General features: G+C 34.5%; 1 protein-coding gene across 1 annotated transcript; it reads left to right on the plus strand.

Moving 5' to 3' along the window:
• Positions 1–2,588: 2,588 nt before the first annotated feature.
• On the plus strand, positions 2,589–14,967 carry TBXT (T-box transcription factor T). Its single transcript, XM_053709180.1, has 8 exons — positions 2,589–2,963; positions 4,939–5,203; positions 7,122–7,256; positions 7,380–7,441; positions 8,695–8,756; positions 9,847–10,023; positions 11,422–11,551; positions 11,990–14,967. Exons 1-8 carry the CDS (start codon positions 2,758–2,760, stop codon positions 12,255–12,257), a joined length of 1,305 nt encoding a protein of 434 aa, XP_053565155.1. The 5' UTR covers positions 2,589–2,757; the 3' UTR covers positions 12,258–14,967.
• The last annotated feature ends 6,543 nt before the right edge of the window (positions 14,968–21,510 follow it).

Here is a 21,510-nt window from a genome sequence, read left to right on the forward strand (position 1 = left end):
GCAACCCATTGCTGAGCGACTTAGCTCCTTTGCTGTGCTCGGTTCTCATGCCGTGTTCGCATTGCAGGCCACTTCAATTGTGTGCACTGGTATTACGAGTAAAGCGCAAATATCGCGCTCACGAAAGAGCAATTTTGAGCTCAACTCGCAATCTGGCCCTTTGTATTTTGCACCCCATATTTTTAAAGTAGGATAAATTAGAAAATTGTTGGTTGCATAGTTTGTATCTGATTTTTGTCAAATATTGCTGAAAAATACATATATTGGAGAACTATAAGGGAACAAATAGTTTTACTAATAGTAATTGTGTACTGATGGAGGTTACAGTAACACTGCAAATAATATATACATTTATAACACACAGATTAGTTTATATCTGTAATGATTCTTTCTAAAGTTAGTTAAGTAAATGTACACATTAGGAGATCAATATCATATAAATTAGTAGGCGACCACTGGGAAATAATAGGTTAGATTATCACAGAGTGTAAAAAAAAAGATTTGAAATAAATTTATCATATTAGGTAATACTGAAATTGTATTTGTGTCATGAAATATCAAATTATAATTTGCATTAAAAACAGTTGTGTGTGTTTAAACAGGACAGTAGAATAAATTCTAAATACATTTTATATAATTAATGTATTTGCATAAGTGGGAAAAAAATCATTAGTGTAAATAGGGTAAGGTTTAGAAAAAATTAATATGAATACTTTTATGGGTTTTTTTCATACTTATTTAATCATTCATTTGTTCAATTTCTTTCTTACTTATTTAGTATATAGTGATATTTTGCACCCCAGAAATTTAAACTAGAATAAATATTAGAAATATAATTTGTTGTGCATAGGTTGTATCTGACTTTTGTCAAATAGTTGCCCAGAACACATATATTGGAGAACCACTCATGCATGTAATGTTTATTTACAAAATAGGTTTGTGCTAATATGACATATTTAACACAATTGGTGCAGCCTATATTAAAAATACATTAGGTTGTTGAGAAAAGTGGGCTGGGCTACCACACTTTCCTATAAGGTGAAACATACCAGGAAATTCAGCAACAGATGCCACCTATGCATGTTTCACAGAGGTGAAAAAGTAATATATGTTTGTGCTTTAGATGGTATATTAAAATGTACCACCATGTCTCAAATAATGTAATAAGCAATATCAATTAGTTATTGGAAATGACTCAGCAAACAATATATTGGTAATGACACTATGTTTAACTTAATGGTTAAACCGGTAAAATAAATATAAAAATAGTAAAAGAATTATAGGTGCCCTTAAATTAAAGGATAATGCCAGTTTCACATAGAAAACAAAAATCATAGGTTTTTACACTACATTGCTTTTTATCTTCTGGTTCTGTGTAAAAAGGCTGGGAATGTTTAAAGAGATCTCATTGAACTGTTTCCTGTCCATTGTCACCTATTCCTTCCATCCACAGGTTCTCACAGAAAAAGTAATAAACTACCCCCAACATCACACAACAGAGATAATGCCAAGAACCTACTTTCACACACTTATTATGAGAAACTAAGAGTAGAACCATTTTACTGCAATATTTAAAGTAATGATATGGTAGTTTATTTTACAATAATTTAAAAATTGAGCTATTTTATTCAAAATATCAATGACTACCAAATAGAAAATAAAAATATCAATATAAGGTCAAGTAATTCAACAAACAATACTATAATTTTGTTAAACACATTAAAATATGCTATTTTTTTACCTCATATTTAAGAGCTGGAACTTTCACTATAAAATATATATTTTTTAAGATATACAACCTAAAAATGTTACCTTTATCATTTTAAACACACACATACACCTACACATCTAAAACACTGCATACAATGGTGATTATATATAAATAATATAAATGGCAAGTACATTTAAGGTACAGTATTTATCTATATATTGTAGTTATTATGACCTAAAAGTATCAATCTTCTATTTTGACTCAAGAGATTATCACTTAATCCTATAACCCATTTAACTACTGTTTTATCATAGAACAAGTGTTTTAGACACTTTGCTAAATAAACCTTGTAGATGAGTCCATTTATTTGGTTACATTATATATTCTTATTCTCTAATGTGGTAGTAATTATTCTGTCATGTATTTATAATGAGGTTGTAGATCTTATTTTAATTTATTAATTGCAACTAGATTGTCTACATTTTTTCAGAATTTTAAAATGTAGGGAAATAGGAGATTTAAAATTAAAATATAGCCAGGTGTTAATCCCTACTTGATGTCACTTAATTGTAGACAGGTTATGGAGGTTGTGACACACCATTTCCTCACTGCACCAGAGGTCTTTGATATAGGTGTAAACATTTGGAGATTTGCATAAAGTACCTCTGTTTAATCTGAGTTGCAATTAACATCAGAAGATTATCTCAAGCCTCTCTGCTGGTGCTTGGCTATACCAATCAGTAGCCTTATTGACCAACATCAAAGGAAAGATTCACCAATCAGCACCCTCCCTAACCTACTAGTGATGTCACCAGACATTGCCAAGACCTATTTAATGGAAAGTTTAGCAAGACAAGCCTTGTTAGAAAACTTTTGCTGCTAAGGTCAAGTGGATTACTATCTCTTAAAATCACACCTTTTGGGGGAAAAAGTGTAACATTTCAGATCAACTGCATTCTACAGAAGCTGAAGACAAGGTATTTCAACTGTGGATCTACTAATTAGAGAACATTTGTTTGAGAAAGGAGAGCTCTTAAAATTGAGGGATGAGTTTAAGTGTAGCAGAAAGCTGTGGAAAGAATGTACAATACAGGGTAGACCATCTTCTCAGTGCTGTGGAAAATGAGCTTCAAGCTGGAAGTGAGAAGGGGGACCCCACAGAAAGAGAACTGAAGGTAACATTGGAGGAGCGTGAGCTGTGGATGAGATTCAAGGAGCTAACAAATGAAATGATTGTAACCAAGAATGGAAGGTAAGATTACAAAACATGAATAGTCCTAGTAGTATTATTTCTGGGGTTATTTTGTTTTGTTTTTTATTAAATTGCTGATTTGTTTATAAAAAAAACCACACACACACACACACACACACATATATATATATATATATATATATATATATATATATATATATATATATATATATATATTCACACACATACACATAATGTATGTGTGTATGAGTCCATAAATATATGTATGGTTGTGCTATAAATATAATTTTGGTATGTGTGCATGTGACTTTTTAGCAGTTATGTTGACTAACATTCACATATAGTTCTTTAAATATATTACACAAAATTGAATACACATTACCTGTACTATATATGTATATATCCTCCAATGGTTATTTCAAAATAAAAATTCAAATGAGAGCAACTTTATCAAACTTATAAAAATAACTGCTGCCTTCAATAGTATAACTGCTGTCTTTAACGTTGCTTCTTTGATATTTTCTGATATAAGTTTCTACTATTCTGATATAAGTTTCTACTAGATTTCAACAGTAGTAATCTGGACAAAGCATATATTCTGTAAATACTGCGATGATTATCTTCTGTTAACAAATCATGCCAAAAAAAGGTTTAACCAAATATGTCCAAAAGAAATTCCAGTTTCAAGTAAATAACATTCTTTGTTTGGTTAATCTGGTGAGCATTTTTTACCCAGATGTCTTCTGTAAACAGCTTCTGTCATATTTATTGAAACTCAAGCTAAAAGAAATCAAACAAACCTCCTTAGTATTCATTTTTAATATATGCATCATCTTTATCTATACGCTTAGCTTTGTGATTGTCCTGTACATTTATTAAACGTGATTGCAATATAGAAATGTACATTTTGATAAAAGATATGCCCATATTTCCTTCTGAAGTGTAATTAATTGTTAGGATAGTCTTATATATATATCCCAGTCAAAAACATACTAGCATTATATAGTAATGTAGGTATCTCTTATTCACATCCATAGTGAGATAAATATCTCTCTATTTGCCTTTCTTAAAGTATCTGAAGGAGTTTGCAGTACTGACAAGCTTATACCAGAGAGTTTTAGATAATCAAGCCCATAGTTTATGTCCTTACCACCTCTTTTGAAAGTATATACCACAAATTAATGTTTAATCACTTTGTCTGTATTTGCCAAAAGCATAAATAAAAAAAATAACATAAAAAAAAAGTCCAATGCTGTGTAGGGTAAGCGAAGCCCCTTAATTCATAGTGAATCTAAACTTCCCCCCAGGGTCTACATCACTGTGCCTTTAAACACAGACAGACAGATTGGCTGAACACTTAGCACCTGATATTCATCACACGTCCCTTAAACTGTTTCCTAACACTATTTTGAAAGAACAAACATATAAATATGTTTGAAAATGATTTTCTTAATTAAAATTAAAACAAATTTTATAGACAAAGAACCCCTTACCTGATTTAAAAATGCAAACATTCTAAAACAAATAATCTGGGTTTTTTTAAAATATAGAATAAACAATACGTTTAGATAGACCATGATAGACAATTAGAAAATGTGATGTAGATCATTATGTAGTTTGATAACTCTAAAGCTTTAAAAAAAAAAAACAACTAACAAAATCTGTATTGTTTCAGTAGCCAAGTAATTAAAGTTACTTTACAGCAGATGAGTTGTTTGACCTCAAATTAAAAACAAAAGAATTCACAAAGCTCAAAGGAAACAAATGGGGGAGGATAGTTCATTTCCTTTTTAACACCACCTTTAAAATCTCTCTATTTGTTTCTTGATAATAGGACATAGAAAGGTGTCTCCAAAAATAAACAAACAAAAAACAAACAAGATTTAAAAAAAAAATTGAAAGTGAGTAAGCTGATAAAACTCAAAAAAGCTATAGGAGATATATTATATACATATTGATATGTTAGGATACTGTGCAGATACATTCACATCTTTATTTTATTTTTTGTGTTTAGGAGAATGTTTCCTGTTTTGAAGGTCAGTGTGTCTGGTCTAGATCCCAACGCCATGTACTCTTTTCTGTTGGACTTTGTGGCAGCTGACAATCACCGTTGGAAATATGTAAATGGTGAATGGGTACCAGGGGGCAAACCCGAACCTCAGACGCCAAGCTGTGTTTACATTCATCCAGATTCACCAAATTTTGGAGCCCATTGGATGAAAGATGCTGTCTCCTTCAGTAAAGTGAAGCTCACTAACAAAATGAATGGCGGGGGACAGGTATGATTAATATGAATGTAAAAAAAAGTAGAATGATACTCTTCATTTTTTGGTTCTGAAGCAAAAATAGGCCAACTCCTAAGCTTACATTCTTGCTTTTTCAAATAAAGATACCAAGATAAACTAAATAAAATTGATAATATGAGTAAATTACAAAATTTCTTAAAATTTGCATGCTCTATCTGAATCATGAAAGTTTAATTTTGAGTAGACTATCCCTTTAAGGCACAGAGGTATCAATGCAACTTTCTAGTGCTTTAATATGGCCTCTATTACACAATCCATTACTTATTTAATGCTTCCTATTTGTAATCCAAACTACTGTTCTCTGTGTGAATTGTTTTTTCCTGTTCTATATTTCTCTACAATATATTGGTTTGGGTACTTTATCTTAGTAAAGAATTGTAGAAATGTATTTCTAGAGAAAAGTATTATTTTAATTAATATAATTTCTAAAAAAAATTGTCTAAAAAAATAAAATCTCTCCCCTCTTTAGAAAAGGTTGGATACCCTTGTAATAAATGATACAATATAATGATTTATTATAAGAAGTATGTGGTGTGTGAAGGGTGTAATCTGGAGAATTAAAGAGCAGAGGTAGATATATATCAATATCAATGCTCTGACTTCTGAGGGTGTTAAAGGGATACTCAAGTCAAAATTAAGCTTTCATTATACAGATAGAGCACACAATTTTAAACAGCTTTTCAATTAATTTCCATTATCTAAATGTGCACATTTTTTTATATGCACACTTTCTGAAGCACCAGCTCCTATTGAGCATGTGCAAGATTCACAGAATTTTGTGACTGGCTGATGGCTGTCACATGATGCAGTGGGAGGGAAAATGGAACTAACTTTAAAATTTGTCAGCAAGAAATCTATTACTCATTTGAAATTCAAACTGATTGTGTTTTTATTATGCATTTACAGATTATGCTATTTTACTGTGTTTAATTGTCCTTTAAAGGGACAGTAAACCTAGCAAATAGCGTTATATAATTCTGCACATAGTGCATATTAGCTTATGTTTCTAAAGCAAAGGGTCATATAGATATTTTGCAACGAAAACAGAACACCCCTCCTGGCTCTACTAAGCTGTTCTGTTTTTGTCTTGTAAGCGCATTTAGGCACGTTGTCTAATTACAGCTGGCCCGATCGCGCTATTAAACTCAATGTAGCTCGCTCCCACTACCAGACCAGAGCGGGAGCGAGCTACATTGAGTTTAATAGTACGATCGGGCTGGCTGTGACAAGACAGCGTGCCTGCAATGCGCTTAGGAGAAGAAAACAGACCCGCTGAGTAGAGTCAGGAGCGGCGTTCTGTTTTTGTTGCAAAATATCTATATAACCCTTTGCTTTAGAAACATGGCGGTAAGCTAATGTTATATAATTCTGCACTATGTGCAGAATTATATAACATTATTTGCTAGGTTTACTGTCCCTTCAATTATAAGGTTTACCTTAGCTTGTATCTAGGTCCAGAGTAATACAATAAAAATAAAATGCATTAGTACTTACTCTTAATTTCAAATAAGCAGTAAAAAAATTCTAACAAATTTATTTTTTTCCTCCCATTTCTGGCCCCCTGTATCATGTGACAGACATCAGCCAATCACAGACTAGTATACGTATACCCTGTGAGCTTCTGCACATGCTTAATAGGATCTTGTTCCACAGAAAGTGTGTATATAAAAAGATAATAGAAGTAAATTGGAAAATGTCTTAAAACTGCATGCTCTTTCTGAATCATAAAAATCATAAAAGTTTATTTTGACTTGAGTGTCCCTTTAATGAAAATTATGCTAGGTTGTAGTCATGGCTACCTAATTGAAACAACCAGATTTTAGTGGCACCCACCTGCACTGATTAATATGTTGTATTATTTCTTTCTTTCTTTTTTTTTTTTTTTTTACAGATTATGTTAAACTCCTTGCATAAGTATGAGCCAAGAATCCATATTGTTCGGGTGGGAGGACCACAAAGAATGATCACTAGCCATTCCTTTCCTGAGACACAATTCATAGCAGTAACTGCTTATCAGAATGAAGAGGTACGCACTAAATAACTCACATATAAGCAGCTTTTAACAAAAATAACATTGACATTTATTTTTTCCTATTTCTTTAAAATTAATAAAAACATAATCAATATACTTAATTTTTTTCTTTTTCAGATTACAGCACTTAAAATTAAGCACAATCCATTTGCGAAGGCATTTCTTGATGCAAAAGAAAGGTATTATTATTGTGTTCTATTGTGTAGGTATCTATCTTCTTTTTTAAAGGGACATGAAACCCAATTTTTTTCTTTCATGATTTAGAAAGAACATGGAATTTTAAACAACTTTCCAATTTACTTCTATTATCTAATTTGCTTCATTCTCTTATTATACTTTGTTGAAAAGTATATCTAAACAGGCTCAGTAGATGCTGATTGGTGGCTGCACATAGATGCCTTGTGTGATTGGCTCACCCATGTGCATTGCTATTTCTTCAACAATAGAACTAAATTGTAAGGTTTTTTTAAAATTGTATTCCTTATCTGAATCATGAAAGAAAATGTTTGGGTTTTATGTCCCTTTAAGGGATTGATATTATATAACGTATTTCATTGATTTTAAAACCAATGATATTTATTTAATTTATAATTTCCCATTTTGACAATGCTGTTTTATTTTGTATATTAACATTTTCTGGAGATATATTTTTACTCCCTGTATTTGTTTGCAACTCATAGAAAATTATAACATGGCTTCCTTCAAATTACTATGCCTATTGGGGTCACATATTGCGTTTGATTTTAAGTTTAATTATATGTTCTTTTTACATTATATTGGCTCACAGTAAACATACAAATCACTTAATAGGCTTATGTGGTCTATGACGTTTCCAGATTTCTTAAATTATTTTTATAAAATAACAATCGATGTTTGTGCGTTGCTCAATAAATACACTAGGAGAGCATATTATTGTTTCTAAAAGACTTGCTGTAGTGATTAACAACGAGGAAATAATATCATTCATATTAACATTACTAGCTAATTATATATTATAAAGTTGTTTAGGAGAATACGGCCTGTACCCCCAACTATGATTCAAACAATGGACAGGAAAGAACAAAATTTGGGTGGGGGATATTGAATCAAGAAATATCTCTATTTCCTTTCTTCCCTGCTAGGCTATATTTACTAACTCAACCTAGCTTTAATATGTTTTAATAAATTACATTCATTTGAAACAACTTTAAAACACTACTTTTTAAACCTGTCCTCAGGCCAGTTTCAGGATTACCTTGAGTGAGAGCAGGTAAAATAACCGTGTTTACTAATCAGATAATTACTTCAACTATGATCCAGTTCAGATATCCTAAAAATCTGGCCTGTTAGGGAGGCATGGGGACAGGTTTGAAGTTATTAGTGGTGGGGGGGGGGTTCCCCTTGTTTTGTGGAATATTTTTGTGGCTCATAAATTCCATTTTTGTTGTTACAGAAATGATCACAAAGAGCTACTGGATGATGGAATAGATGGTCAACATACAGGTTACTCACAATGTAAGTTAAATACCTTGTATTAGTTTTTATACATTTTGTGTTTGTAATCATTTAGAAATTCATGTAAAGAGTTAATTATACCAGTGGAGAATATAGAGCTTTTAGCATTTCCTACCACACATGAATAATATAGAAATCATATTTGTATAGTCCTTTAAATTTGTCAAACCTGTATTTTTTCTTCATCAAAAATTGCTTTATAGTGTCACGGTTGAAATTCAGACATTTACTAATATGCCATTTTTGGGAAACAGTTTAAATATTAATTATATTAAAAAAACACTTTGTAGGATTAAAGGGACACTCAAGTCAAAGTTAAACTTTCATTATTCAGATAGAGCATGTAATTTTAAACAACTTTGCAATTTACTTCCATTAACAAAATGTGCACAGTCTTTTTATATTTAAACTTTGTGAGTCACCAGCTCCTACTGAGCATGTGCAAGAATTCACAGAATAAGCATGTATGCATTTGTGATTGGCTGATGGCTGTCACATGGTACGTGTATGCATTTGTGATTGGCTGATGGCTGTCACATGGTACAGGGGGAGTGGAAATAGACATAACTTTTAAAATTGTCAGAAAAAAAATCTACTACTCATTTGAAGTTCAGACTAAGGGGCCTATCTATCAAGCTCCTAATGGAGCTTGATGCCCCGTGTTTCTGGCAAGACTGCAGACTCGCCAGAAACAGCAGTTATGAAGCAGCGGTCACAAAGACCGCTGCTCCATAACCTAGACATCGCCGGAATTCAACCCGATCGAGTACGATCGGGTTGATTGACACCCCCTGCAGGCGGCTGATTGTCCGCGAGTCTGCAGGGGGCGGCGTTGTACCAGCAGCTCTTGTGAGCTGCTGGTGCAATGCTGAATACGGAGAGCGTATTGCTCTCCGTATTCAGCGAAGTCTGGCGGACCTGATCCGCATTGTCGGATCAGGTCCGCCAGACTTTGGTAAATAGAGGCCTAAGTGCTATTGCATGTCTTGTTATCTTGCATTTGTTGATTATGCAAATCTACTGTGTTGACTGGTCCTTTAAGGTGTTGTGGCGAAAATATTTTGTTAAAGTTTTTATTTTCATATTTTAGTAGGTGGCTGGCTGATTCCTGGATCAGGATCATTATGTTCCTCTGGTAACCCTCACTCTCAGTTTGGAACACCTCTATCACTTTCATCTCCTCATGGGTGTGAGCGATATTCATCTTTGAGGAATCACCGTTCTGCACCTTACCCCAACCCATACTCCCACAGGAACAGTTCTTCAAGTGAGTGCTAACGTTTATGTGATACAGATATAGGTAGCACAGTTTATTGATGAACTTAAGAGTTAGCAAATAAAAATCTATATCAAAAGTCTAATTTCTAGTCTGTCCAGCATGAGCTAATATGTTTTATTTATCAAGGAAGATTTACTGCATATCTTAGTTAAAAGGATATGGGAATAAAACTAATAGAGGTCATTAAAACAAGCAGTTTGGGTTTTTTAAATTAGAAAATGTACTTATTGTTGAAATTATGATTACTATTATCTTTTTTATAAAGTTCCAAGACTTCATGTAGCACTATACAGGGGTACAGGGTAACCAACACAGTTATAATAATACACTTTTTACCTCTGTGATTACCTTGTATCTAAGCCATTGCAGACTGTCCCCTTATTTCAGTTCTTTTGACAGACATGCATTTTAGCCAATCGGTGCTGACTCCTAGGTAACTTCACGTGCGTGAGCTCTATGCTATCTATATGACACACATGAACTAATGCCCTCTAATGGTGAAAAACTGTCAAAATGCATTCACATAAGAGGCGGCCTTCAAGGTCTAAGTAATTAGCATATAAGCCGACCTAGGTTTAGTTTTAAACTAAGAATACCAAGAGAACAAATCAAAATTGGTGATAAAATTAAAGTGGAAAGTTGTTTAAAATTACATGCCCTATTTGAATTATGAAAGTTAATTTTGGACTTTACTGTCCCTTTAAACAAACCCAAACTAAAAAAGAGAACAACCATGACATTGAGCTTCAATTATTAGTAAATATATATTTTATGTTAAGTTATACTTTCAAATTCTCCTAAGTTTACAATCTAAACATTTAAATTACAAAACAAAGGTCAAGGGAGGCTGAGAAGTCAGATGCTAATTCAGTGCGTTTTACTTTTCAAATACTTCTAAAGAATGAATGTCAATGTTTGAGTATCAAATACATCAATCAAATATTTAAATGTAACATTTATTTTCTATATTTGACTATTGATTCCCATAGATTTACATAGAAATCTAAGAAACAAAATTCAAATGTTAATATTAAAATATGTCAACATTCAATACAGGGGAATTTAACATGTACAGCAATGCATTTCTGATTAATTTAGAAACAAGTTTTCAATATGCTTCATAGAAAAGTTATATGTTTTGTATTAACTTTTTATTGTGCATGGGACTAACAGCGCAGTACAGTAGACCACATGCATGCTCATCTGAAACTTGTGCTGGTTATAGTCACACCAGTCAGTGACATCAATATTGTTGACACATGATATAGGTTTAGAATAGGGCAAACATTCCATTTTTTGAATAATGGTTAATCATATTAATGACCACTTGCATAAATATATGTATTTGTTTTACCAATTACAATACATTTGTTTTATTTTTTTTAGCAAGTTTAGCAGATAATTCAACTGCCTGCCTTTCTATGCTTCAATCCCATGACAATTGGTCCAGTCTTCAAATGCAAACTCACAATGGAATTTTACCAATGAGCCACAGTGGTGCATCTACTAATTCAAGGTGAGCTCATACTACAGCTACTTTGTCTTTTCATTCCTTTGTATTTTAATGTTCAAATGTACCAATTTTTTACCATTATCATAATTTTCATATTCAAAACACATAGTAACAATTCTGTATTAGTAAACCAACCTAATATATCCAGTACTGACTATCTATCTATCTATCTATCTATCTATCTACTATCTATCTATTCATCTATCTATCTATTCATCTATCTATCTATTCATCTATCTATCTATCTATTCATCTATCTGCCTGTCTATCTATGTATCTGTCTTTCTGTCTATGTCTGTCTATCTAATCTATCTATCTATCTATCTATCTATCTATCTGTCTGTCTGTCTGTCTCTCTATCAATGGGTTTATCAATAACTTGAAGCTTCATAAAATAAGTAAGACAGCACACAATCTTAATGTAAATTATTTTCATTGCAGCCAATATACCAGCCTATGGTCTGTAAGTAACAACACACTTACACCAGTGTCTCAGTCTGGAGGGATTCCTAATGGAATAGGATCACAGTACCTGAGAGGTTCCACAGCTCACTACAGTTCTATTTCCCATGCTGTACCTTCGCCATCTCCTGCGTCCCCATTATATGACCACGGAACAGCAACAGACCTTGCAGAAAGCCAGTACGACGTTACATCACATACTAGACTATCTTCACCATGGGCAACAGTCACACCTCCATCTATGTAAACCAAAGACTTGTTTTTTTGATACTCAGGACTTTTAAGAACAAGGGAGGCCTTGGTGTTTCTTAAATGGACCTTAGAATAAAGGGCACCAAATCTATGCTGCTTTTACCAATGAGTTTACTGACTTTATGACAATTTGGTGTGGATCTTGCTGGAGAATCACAGACTTGCTGTCTCACAAATCAACTGTCTACATACTGTATGTGCTATGTCTTACCACCTACCATTTATTCAATGTAAAGTAGAATATTGATAGAAAAGTTAAGAATATAACCATTTTCAAAAAAAGGGAAAGTCTGTACATAATTTATCAAACAAATATTTATGCCCTCAATAATTGATTTCCCTCATAAATTGCACATTCAGTTTTAAGGACGTTTACATTTTAAATAACTTTGATTTGTTAAAAATACATTTTATGGTCAAGTCATTTTAAAAATATGACATTAAAATATATATCATATTACTAAATTTATAATGTTTTCAATCCAAAATTCAATTTTCTAGTAAAAAGGTGCTATAAGGATATAATTGCTCCGGAGCAGGTTCGCATACGTGAGCCCGCTACCTGCAATATAAGAAGAGGTGGCAAAGAGAAATCCCAGACAACTCGCTCGCCTGCTTTCTGTGATTGACAGTCCCTTCTCTCGCATGATTGGTCAGAGGAGTGAAAGGGCCGGCATGACATACTCAGTTGAGAAGCTGTCTGCATGCCTTTAATACATAGGGCCCTATGTGTTTAAAGAGACAGTCTACACACAGATTTTTTTATTGTTTAAAAAGTTAGATAATCCCTTTATTACCCATTCCCCAGTTTTGCATAACCAACATTATTACTTTGTATCTAATTATCTGCAGACTACCCCCTTATTTCAGTTCGTTTGACAGCATTTTAGCCAATCAGTGCTGACAGGAGTGAGCACAATGTTATCTATATGGCACACATGAACTAGCGTTGTCTAGCTGTAAAAAACCTGTCAAAATGCACTGAGATAAGAGGTGGCCTTCAAGGGCTTAGACATTTGCATATGAGCCTACCCAGGTTTCGTTTTCAACAAATAATACATAGAGAACAAAGCATATTTGTTGATAAAAGTAAATTTGAAAGTTGCATAAAATTGCATACCCTATCTGAATAATGAAACTTTAATTTTGACTAGACTGTCCCTTTAACCTTTTGAAGAAAACATAATAAAAGAAATGACTGTGTATAAATAAAATGCTCTAATGAAATAGAACATTTTATTTGAACCCTGGAATGAAAATTTTAAGAAAAATGCTACATTTTTAAAAAATGTTCATGGTAATCTTAACAATAACATTAAAGGGACATGAAACCCCAACATTTTCTTTCATGATTCAGATAGAGAATACAATTTACTTCTATTGCAGTATTTCATTTGCTTCCTTCTCTTGTTATGCTTTGCTGAAAGGTTTATCTAGGAAAGCAAAGGAGCAGCAAATAACCTAGGTACTAGCTGCGGATTGGTGGATGCATATATATATATATATATATATATATATATATATACCGATTGTCATTGGCTCACCCATTTGTTCCGTTAGAAATCAGTAGTGCATTTCTGCTCCTTCAACAAATGATACCAAGATAATGAAACAAATTAGATAATAGCAGTAAATTAGAAAGTTGTTTTAAATTGTATTCTTTATCTGAATCGTGAAAGAACATTTTTGAGTTTCATATCCCTTTAATACAAGGGTGATCATAAAATGCAAACACAATGTATTGTAACATTGCAGTGTTTATTTTATTAATAGAATGTTAGCATAGTTGGCCAAACTGTATTTATTTTTTGACAGGATTTATTTTATGTTTGTTTTGTAAAATCTGTTTGTATTGTACATATGTTAATGTTTACTGTTAGACAATCAGAAAAAAAGCATGTGATACAGAGGTAGCACATATTATATATTCTGGTAATGTGTGGGAACATGACTTAGGCCGGGGACAGAAAAATGGAATGCACTAGTGATTTTTTTTTTTCATTAGAGCACATTAGTTGGTGCAATACTGTTGAAACAATTCTGATTTTCATTAAAAAAAATACAAATCTTTGAAGTCCTTTCCTATCTACTTTGGAAGTTAAAGGGACTTTGAACACTAAATACATTTTATAAGCATAGTATTGAGGTTTAGTTATGGGTGCTGCCATGTTGAAATCTAGTTTTCACTACATTCCAGTGCTGATGTGTTTGCACATGTGCAGCAACTCTCCCTCAGATACCTGCAGTAAAACTTAGGTTCCAATATGGCAGCAGCCATAATTAGAGGGAGGTGCATCATGAAATGTATTTAATGTTTTGTGTCCCTTTAAGGATGTTTTTGTTACCTGGCTTTTACTTGTCCCCTGCCTCTGAGGCTGCGGTCTTCAATCCGCCCAATCCTATACGATTGGGCTGATTGACACCCCCTGGCCGTGAATCTGCAGAGGGAGGCATTGCACAAGCAGTTCTGGTGAACTGCTTGTGCAATGATAAATGCAGACAGCATATGCTGTCGCCATTCAGCGATGTCTATCGGACATGATACGCTAGAGCGATCATGTTGGACAGACATTGGTAAATCTACCCTATTGTCTGTTATTCTTCTCTGTACAAAACCTAACTCTAGTTATCTCATTCATTTTGTAAGATAGTACTTCCTGAAAAGTGTGCGAAACATCTGAAGCATAAAATACTTTTATGATTTATTACGTGTTTGCCTTTATACTTCTATGAGTCATGTCAATATAAGGTTATATTAAACACTCTAAGGATTTTTGTAGATTAGTTATGTGATAAGAATTTTAACAAGAAGCTAAGGAATGGGCAAACATTTTCATTAGCAAATTAGAGCATTTCACCCAATATCCCCATAACAGTTATCAACCACTTTTCTAGAAAAAAAAATATTGCAATATTTCTTGACGCAAATGCTTTATCTGCTATTTTAAATGCAGCCTTTGTACCAGATTTTCGATATTATATTTGATTCAAATCTTGAATTTACTGTCCAAAGTCATATTCTGAAATCTTAGTCCAATGTTAATCTCCCATACACAGTAAAAAATGCCAAATTAATTTTTTTACAACATAAAAAAAACTAGAATGTGATATTGCTTTTATTTAAGTTTATATTATTTAAAGGGACACTGAACCCAAATTTTTATTTTGTGATTCAGATAGAGCATGACATTTAAAGCAACTTTCTAATTTACTCCTATTATTACATTTTCTTCATTCTCTTGGTATCTTTATTTGAAATGCAAGAATGTAAGTTTAGATGCCGGCACATTTTTGGTGAACAACCTGGGTTGTTCTTGCTGGTTGGTGGATAAATTAATCCACCAATAAAAAGTGCTGTCCAGAGTACTGAACCAAAAAAAAAAGCTTAGATGCCTTCTTTTTCAAATAAAGATAGAAAATTTGATAATAGGAGTAAATTAGAAAGTTGCTTAAAATTGCATGCTCTATCTGAATCACAAAATAAAAAATGTGGGTTCAGTGTCCCTTTAAATATTAGAATCCAAAGAGCTTAGGCATTTAAAATAATATTCTTGTGGCTAAATTTAAATAAAAGTCACCGTATTTTGACTCTTAAGGAAATATAGGGTTAGATTAAAAGTGGAGCGCTATATATTGATTTAATTAAAAGCGAAATTACCAATCCACTTTGTAATACCAGCGCACGATAATGTGCGCTGGTATTACAAGTTAGCCGCAATGCAAACGCGAGCACGCGTTCGCATTGCTTGGAAGCATTGTGCTCACGAGATCGCTTTCCTCAGGCTCCTATGGGAGCCTCATTCTGAAGCATTAGCAATAACCAGCCACTTGTAATGGCTGGTTAATTTAGCGCTTCGCTTGTAATCTATCCCATAGTGAGATAATTTGTGTTATTACATCATCCCTATGAAATCTGTGACCCATGTTCCTAAGGTTATGATATTACAATTTTTTCAAAGACCACTTCATATCTAGAGAGCCAAGTGGTGTATTATTTGAAATACTTTATTACCTATTGTATTAGAGGTGTTTCCAAGTGTATTGAATTATTTTTGGACGAATATAGAGGTACAGTTTGAGAGTTTTCCTACATTTATTAATCTAAATTTGATATCACATTGGTTAATAATTCACCATTTTGAAATGTCTAAATAATAACCAGAGGGTCAACATAGAAACATAGAATGTGATGGCAGATAAAATTTAAAAAGGCCTATATAGTCTACCAATATTAAATATTACTTATTTCTAAGGAAAGGCATAGGGGCATATTTATCAAAGTGCGAGCGGACATGATACGATGTAGCATATCATGTCCGCTGCATACGCTATCGGCATTTATCATTGCACAAGCAGTTCACTTGTGCACTACCACCCCCCTGCAGATTCATGACCAATCGGCCGCTAGCAGAGGGTGTCATTCAACCCGATCGTATTTGATCTTGTTGATTTCTGTCCGCTGCCTCAGAGCAGGTGGACAAGTTATGGAGCAGCGGTCTTTAGACCGCTGCTTCATAACTTCTGTTTCTGGCGAGCCATTCGGAGCTTGATAATTCGGCTCCATTGTGATTACCAACATTTTTTCAAAAGCTAATTTCCACCATTACCGGCAGCCGGAATACAATTATGTGTCCAAAATAATTGAAGCCGAAAAATTACAAATTCACACCCGATTTCCATTCAATGGGGCCTATTTAACAAATGTCTGTCCAACATGATCCGATCAGCGGATCATGTCCGACAGATATCACTGAATGCGGAGAGCAATACGCTCTCCGCATTGCACCAGCAGATCTTGTGAACTGCTGGTGCAACGCCGTCCCCTGCAGATCCGCGCAGGGGGTGTCAATCAACCCTATCGTATTGGACTGGGTTGATTTCACGCAATCTCTGTCCGCCTCCTCAGAGCAGGCGGACAGGTTACGGAGCAGCGGTCTTTATACTGCTGCTTCATAACTGGTGTTTCTTGCGAGTCTGAAGGCTCGCCAGAAACACGGCCCTTCAAGCTCCATACAGAGCTTGATAAATGGGCCCCAATGCGCAAACAGATAAAACACTATTGGGTGCTGTCGTTAAAGTGTCAAACCTTACGCCGGCATTCTCAGCTATGTGTAAAGAAGCTTTTTTTCCATTGAGATATTAAAGTCTGCAAATAACGCAAGCTTTTCTCTTTTTTATATTGTTTTGTATATGTAATATTTAGTGCTGTCCCAGGCATATGCCTTGTGGGAGCTATGTTCTTAAAGGGACATAAAATCAAAATTGTTCCTTACGATTCAGATAGAACATACAATTTTAAACAACTTTCCAATGTACCTATATTATCAAATTTGCTTTGTTTTCTTGTTATCCTTTGTTGAAAAGCAGGAAGGGAAGTTCAGGAGTCTGCACGTGTCTGCAGCATTATATGGCAGCAGTTTTGCACAAATGTTATACATTAGCAAGAGCACTAGATCACAGCACTATTTCCTGTCAAGTAGTGCTTCAGACGTGTGCATGCAACCTAGCTAGATATCTCTTCAACAATGAATAACATGAAAACAAAGCAAATTTGATAAAAGATGTAAATTGGAAACTTTTTTTAAAATTGCATTCTCTATCTGAATTATGAAGAAAAAAGTTGGGTTTCATGTCCCTTTAATTCTATTACAATATGTACTTACGTCTGGGGCAGCACTAAATATTACATATAAAAAAATAAAATTAAAAAAATGTCTGTGCTCAATTAAAAAGCAAAAAAAACATACAAACATTAAATGTTTTGGATTTTTGTTATGTGACCTACAGATTAAAAGATATCAATTGAAATTAGCCCACTGTGCCCCTGCTATATGCAGGCCCTTAATTCGTTTTTGAAGGTGAAATATAACTGAGAAAATTGTAACAGCCATTTGCTCATATGAAGGGATATTTCACTGGCAGTTTGGCCCAAACACAAATTTAAAAAAAATAAATAAAATTAAAAATTAAAAAATGGAAAGGAAAAATATGACAAGAAATGGGGTATGGAGTGGGGAAGGTGAGAAATAGGTGGTTAGAGGAGGGAAGGATGCAGCTGGTATATGGGGTTAATAAGGGTCAAATCAAAATAATTATTAAAAAAAATGTGCAAACTAATGAGTGTATACTAACTAGTGTATAGATGTGAATGTGTGTACCTAACAATTATGTGGCCTACAATAAATTAATATAATTAAATTACCTCTCCGACTTTACCTAGATCAAAACCCACCAAACTCCTAACACCCCAATTCTCTCCCTTGTCTTTCTCGCCCAAGGCGATCACAGGTAAGAAGTACAGGCGCTAACATTAACTTTTATAATATAAGGTTGGGTTACCATAGAAATGAATATCTTATGGCGTGGTTTTTCGCCAAATCCGACGTCAGTTGTGAGCACCAATGCAGCGTTAACTTATGCATACGCGCAAAGAATGACTGAACGCATTTTACTAAATATTTCTATGGAAACTTGGGGGGGTAGTTATCAACGTGTCAACTTTCCTGCCTTCGCCGGCCCAATACGCCCGCCTAAGCTCGCCTACCTTCGCCGCCGCGGACCTGAAAAAATACGCCTAAGTTATCAATAAATCTGTCAAAAAGCCGCGCACCAAGTACGGGGCGATGAGCAGCGGACTGTGAGAGTTATCACTCATCCGATCTCGCTGCTCTTCGGCTTTTTGACAGCTTTATTGCTAGCCTGTCACTAAGCACTCACAGTAAACTACACTGTTCTACACCCTATACCGGTGCCCCCGGAGCCTCCCGCAACTAAATAAAGTTACTAACCCCTAAACCGCCGCTCCTAGACCCCGCCGCAACACTTATAAATTTATTAACCTCTAAACCGCCGCTCCTAGACCCCGCCGCAACACTTATAAATTTATTAACCCCTAAACCGCCGCTCCCGGACACCGCCGCAACCTACATTATACCTACTAACCCCTGTCCTGCCCCCCTATACCGCCGCACTCTATAATAAAGTTATTAACCCCTATCCTGCTGATCCCGCACCTCGCCGCAACTAAATAAATAGTTTAACCCCTAAACCGCCGCTCCCGGACCCTGCCGCAACCTATATTAAATGTATTAACCCCTAATCTGCCGCCCCTACACCGTCGCCACCTATAATACATTTATTAACCCCTATCCTGCCCCCCACTACACCGCCGCCACTGTAATAAATTTATTAACCCCTAAACCTAAGTCTAACACTAACCCTAACACCCCCCTAACTTAAATATTAATTAAATAAATCTAAATAATATTTCTATTATTAAATAAATGAATCCTATTTAAAACTAAATACTTACCTATAAAATAAACCCTAATATAGCTACAATATAAATAATAATTATATTGTAGCTATCTTAGGATTTATTTTTATTTTACAGGAAAATTTCAATTTATTTTAACTAGGTACAATAGCTATTAAATAGTTATTAACTATTTAATAGCTTACCTAGCTAAAATAAAGAGAAATTTACCTGTAAAATAAAAACTAACCTAAGTTACAATTACACCTAACACTACACTATACCTTAATAAATTATTCCTATTTAAAACTAAATACTTACCTGTAAAATAAACCCTAAGATAGCTACAATGTAATTAATAATTACATTGTAGCTATTTTAGGATTTATATTTATTTTATAGGTAACTTTGTATTTATTTTAGCTAGTTAGAATAGTTATTAAATAGTTATTAACTATTTAATAACTACCTAGCTAAAAGAAATACAAAATTACCTGTAAAATAAATCCTAACCTAAATTACAATTAAACCTAACACTACACTATCATTAAATTAATTAAATAAATTAACTACAAATAACTACAATTAAATACAATTACATAAACTAACTAAAGTACAAAAAATAAAAAAAGCTAAGTTACAAAAAATAAAAAACATAAGTTACAAACATTTAAAAAATATTACAACAATTTTAAGCTAATTACACCTAATCTAAGCCCCCTAATAAAATAACAAAGCCCCCCAAAATAAAAAAATTCCCTACCCTATTCTACATTAAAAAAGTTCAAAGCTCTTTTACCTTACCAGCCCTTAAAAGGGCCTTTTGTGGGGCATGCCCCAAAGAAAACTGCTCTTTTGCCTGTAAAAGAAAAATACAACCCCCCAACATTAAAACCCACCACCCACATACCCCTAATCTAACCCAAACCCCCTTAAAATAACCTAACACTAATCTCCTGAAGATCATCCTACCTTGAGTCGTCTTCACTCAGCCGAGCCACCGATGGAACTGAAGAGGAGGTGATCCTCCAAGGGGCGCTGAAGAAGTCTTCCATCCGATGAAGTGATCCTCCAAGCGGCGCTGAAGAAGTCTTCCATCTGGGCGATGTCATCTTCCAAGCGGCGCTGAAGATCATCTTCCATCCGGGGGATGTCATCTTCCAAGCGGGGTCTTCAATCTTCTTGCTTCAGGATCCATCTTCATCCCGCCGACGCGGAACATCCTTCTTCCCCGACGGACTAACGATGAATGAAGGCTGCTTTAAGGGACGTCATCCAAGATGGCGTCCCTTCAATTCCGATTGGCTGATAGGATTCTATCAGCCAATCGGAATTAAGGTAGGAAAAATCTGATTGGCTGATTGAATCAGCCAATCAGATTGAGATCGCATTCTATTGGCTGATCGGAACAGCCAATAGAATGCGATCTCAATCTGATTGGCTGATTCAATCAGCCAATCAGATTTTTCCTACCTTAATTCAGATTGGCTGATAGAATCCTATCAGCCAATCGGAATTGAAGGGACGCCATCTTGGATGACGTCCCTTAAAGGAGCCTTCATTCGTCGTTAGTCCGTCGGGGAAGAAGGATGTTCCGCGTCGGCGGGATGAAGATGGATCCTGAAGCAAGAAGATTGAAGACCCCGCTTGGAAGATGACATCGCCCGGATGGAAGATGATCTTCAGCGCCGCTTGGAAGATGACATCACCCGGATGGAAGACTTCTTCAGCGCCGCTTGGAGGATCACTTCATCGGATGGAAGACTTCTTCAGCGCCCCTTGGAGGATCACCTCCTCTTCAGTTCCATTGGTGGCTCGGCTGAGTGAAGACGACTCAAGGTAGGATGATCTTCAGGAGATTAGTGTAAGGTTATTTTAAGGGGGGTTTGGGTTAGATTAGGGGTATGTGGGTGGTGGGTTTTAATGTTGGGGGGGTTGTATTTTTCTTTTACAGGCAAAAGAGCAGTTTTCTTTGGGGCATGCCCCACAAAAG

This window comes from Bombina bombina, chromosome 4 (genome assembly GCF_027579735.1).
Source record: "Bombina bombina isolate aBomBom1 chromosome 4, aBomBom1.pri, whole genome shotgun sequence".
NCBI lineage: Eukaryota > Metazoa > Chordata > Amphibia > Anura > Bombinatoridae > Bombina > Bombina bombina.

Coding starts and splice junctions, on each gene's coding strand:
- TBXT (XM_053709180.1), top strand. CDS start 2,758: ATGAGTTTAAGTGTAGCAGAAAGCTGTGGAAAGAATGTACAATACAGG. Junction 8,757..9,846: donor ACATACAGGTTACTCACAAT/GTAAGTTAAATA, acceptor TTCATATTTTAG/TAGGTGGCTGGCTGATTCCT. Junction 10,024..11,421: donor CCACAGGAACAGTTCTTCAA/GTGAGTGCTAAC, acceptor TATTTTTTTTAG/CAAGTTTAGCAGATAATTCA.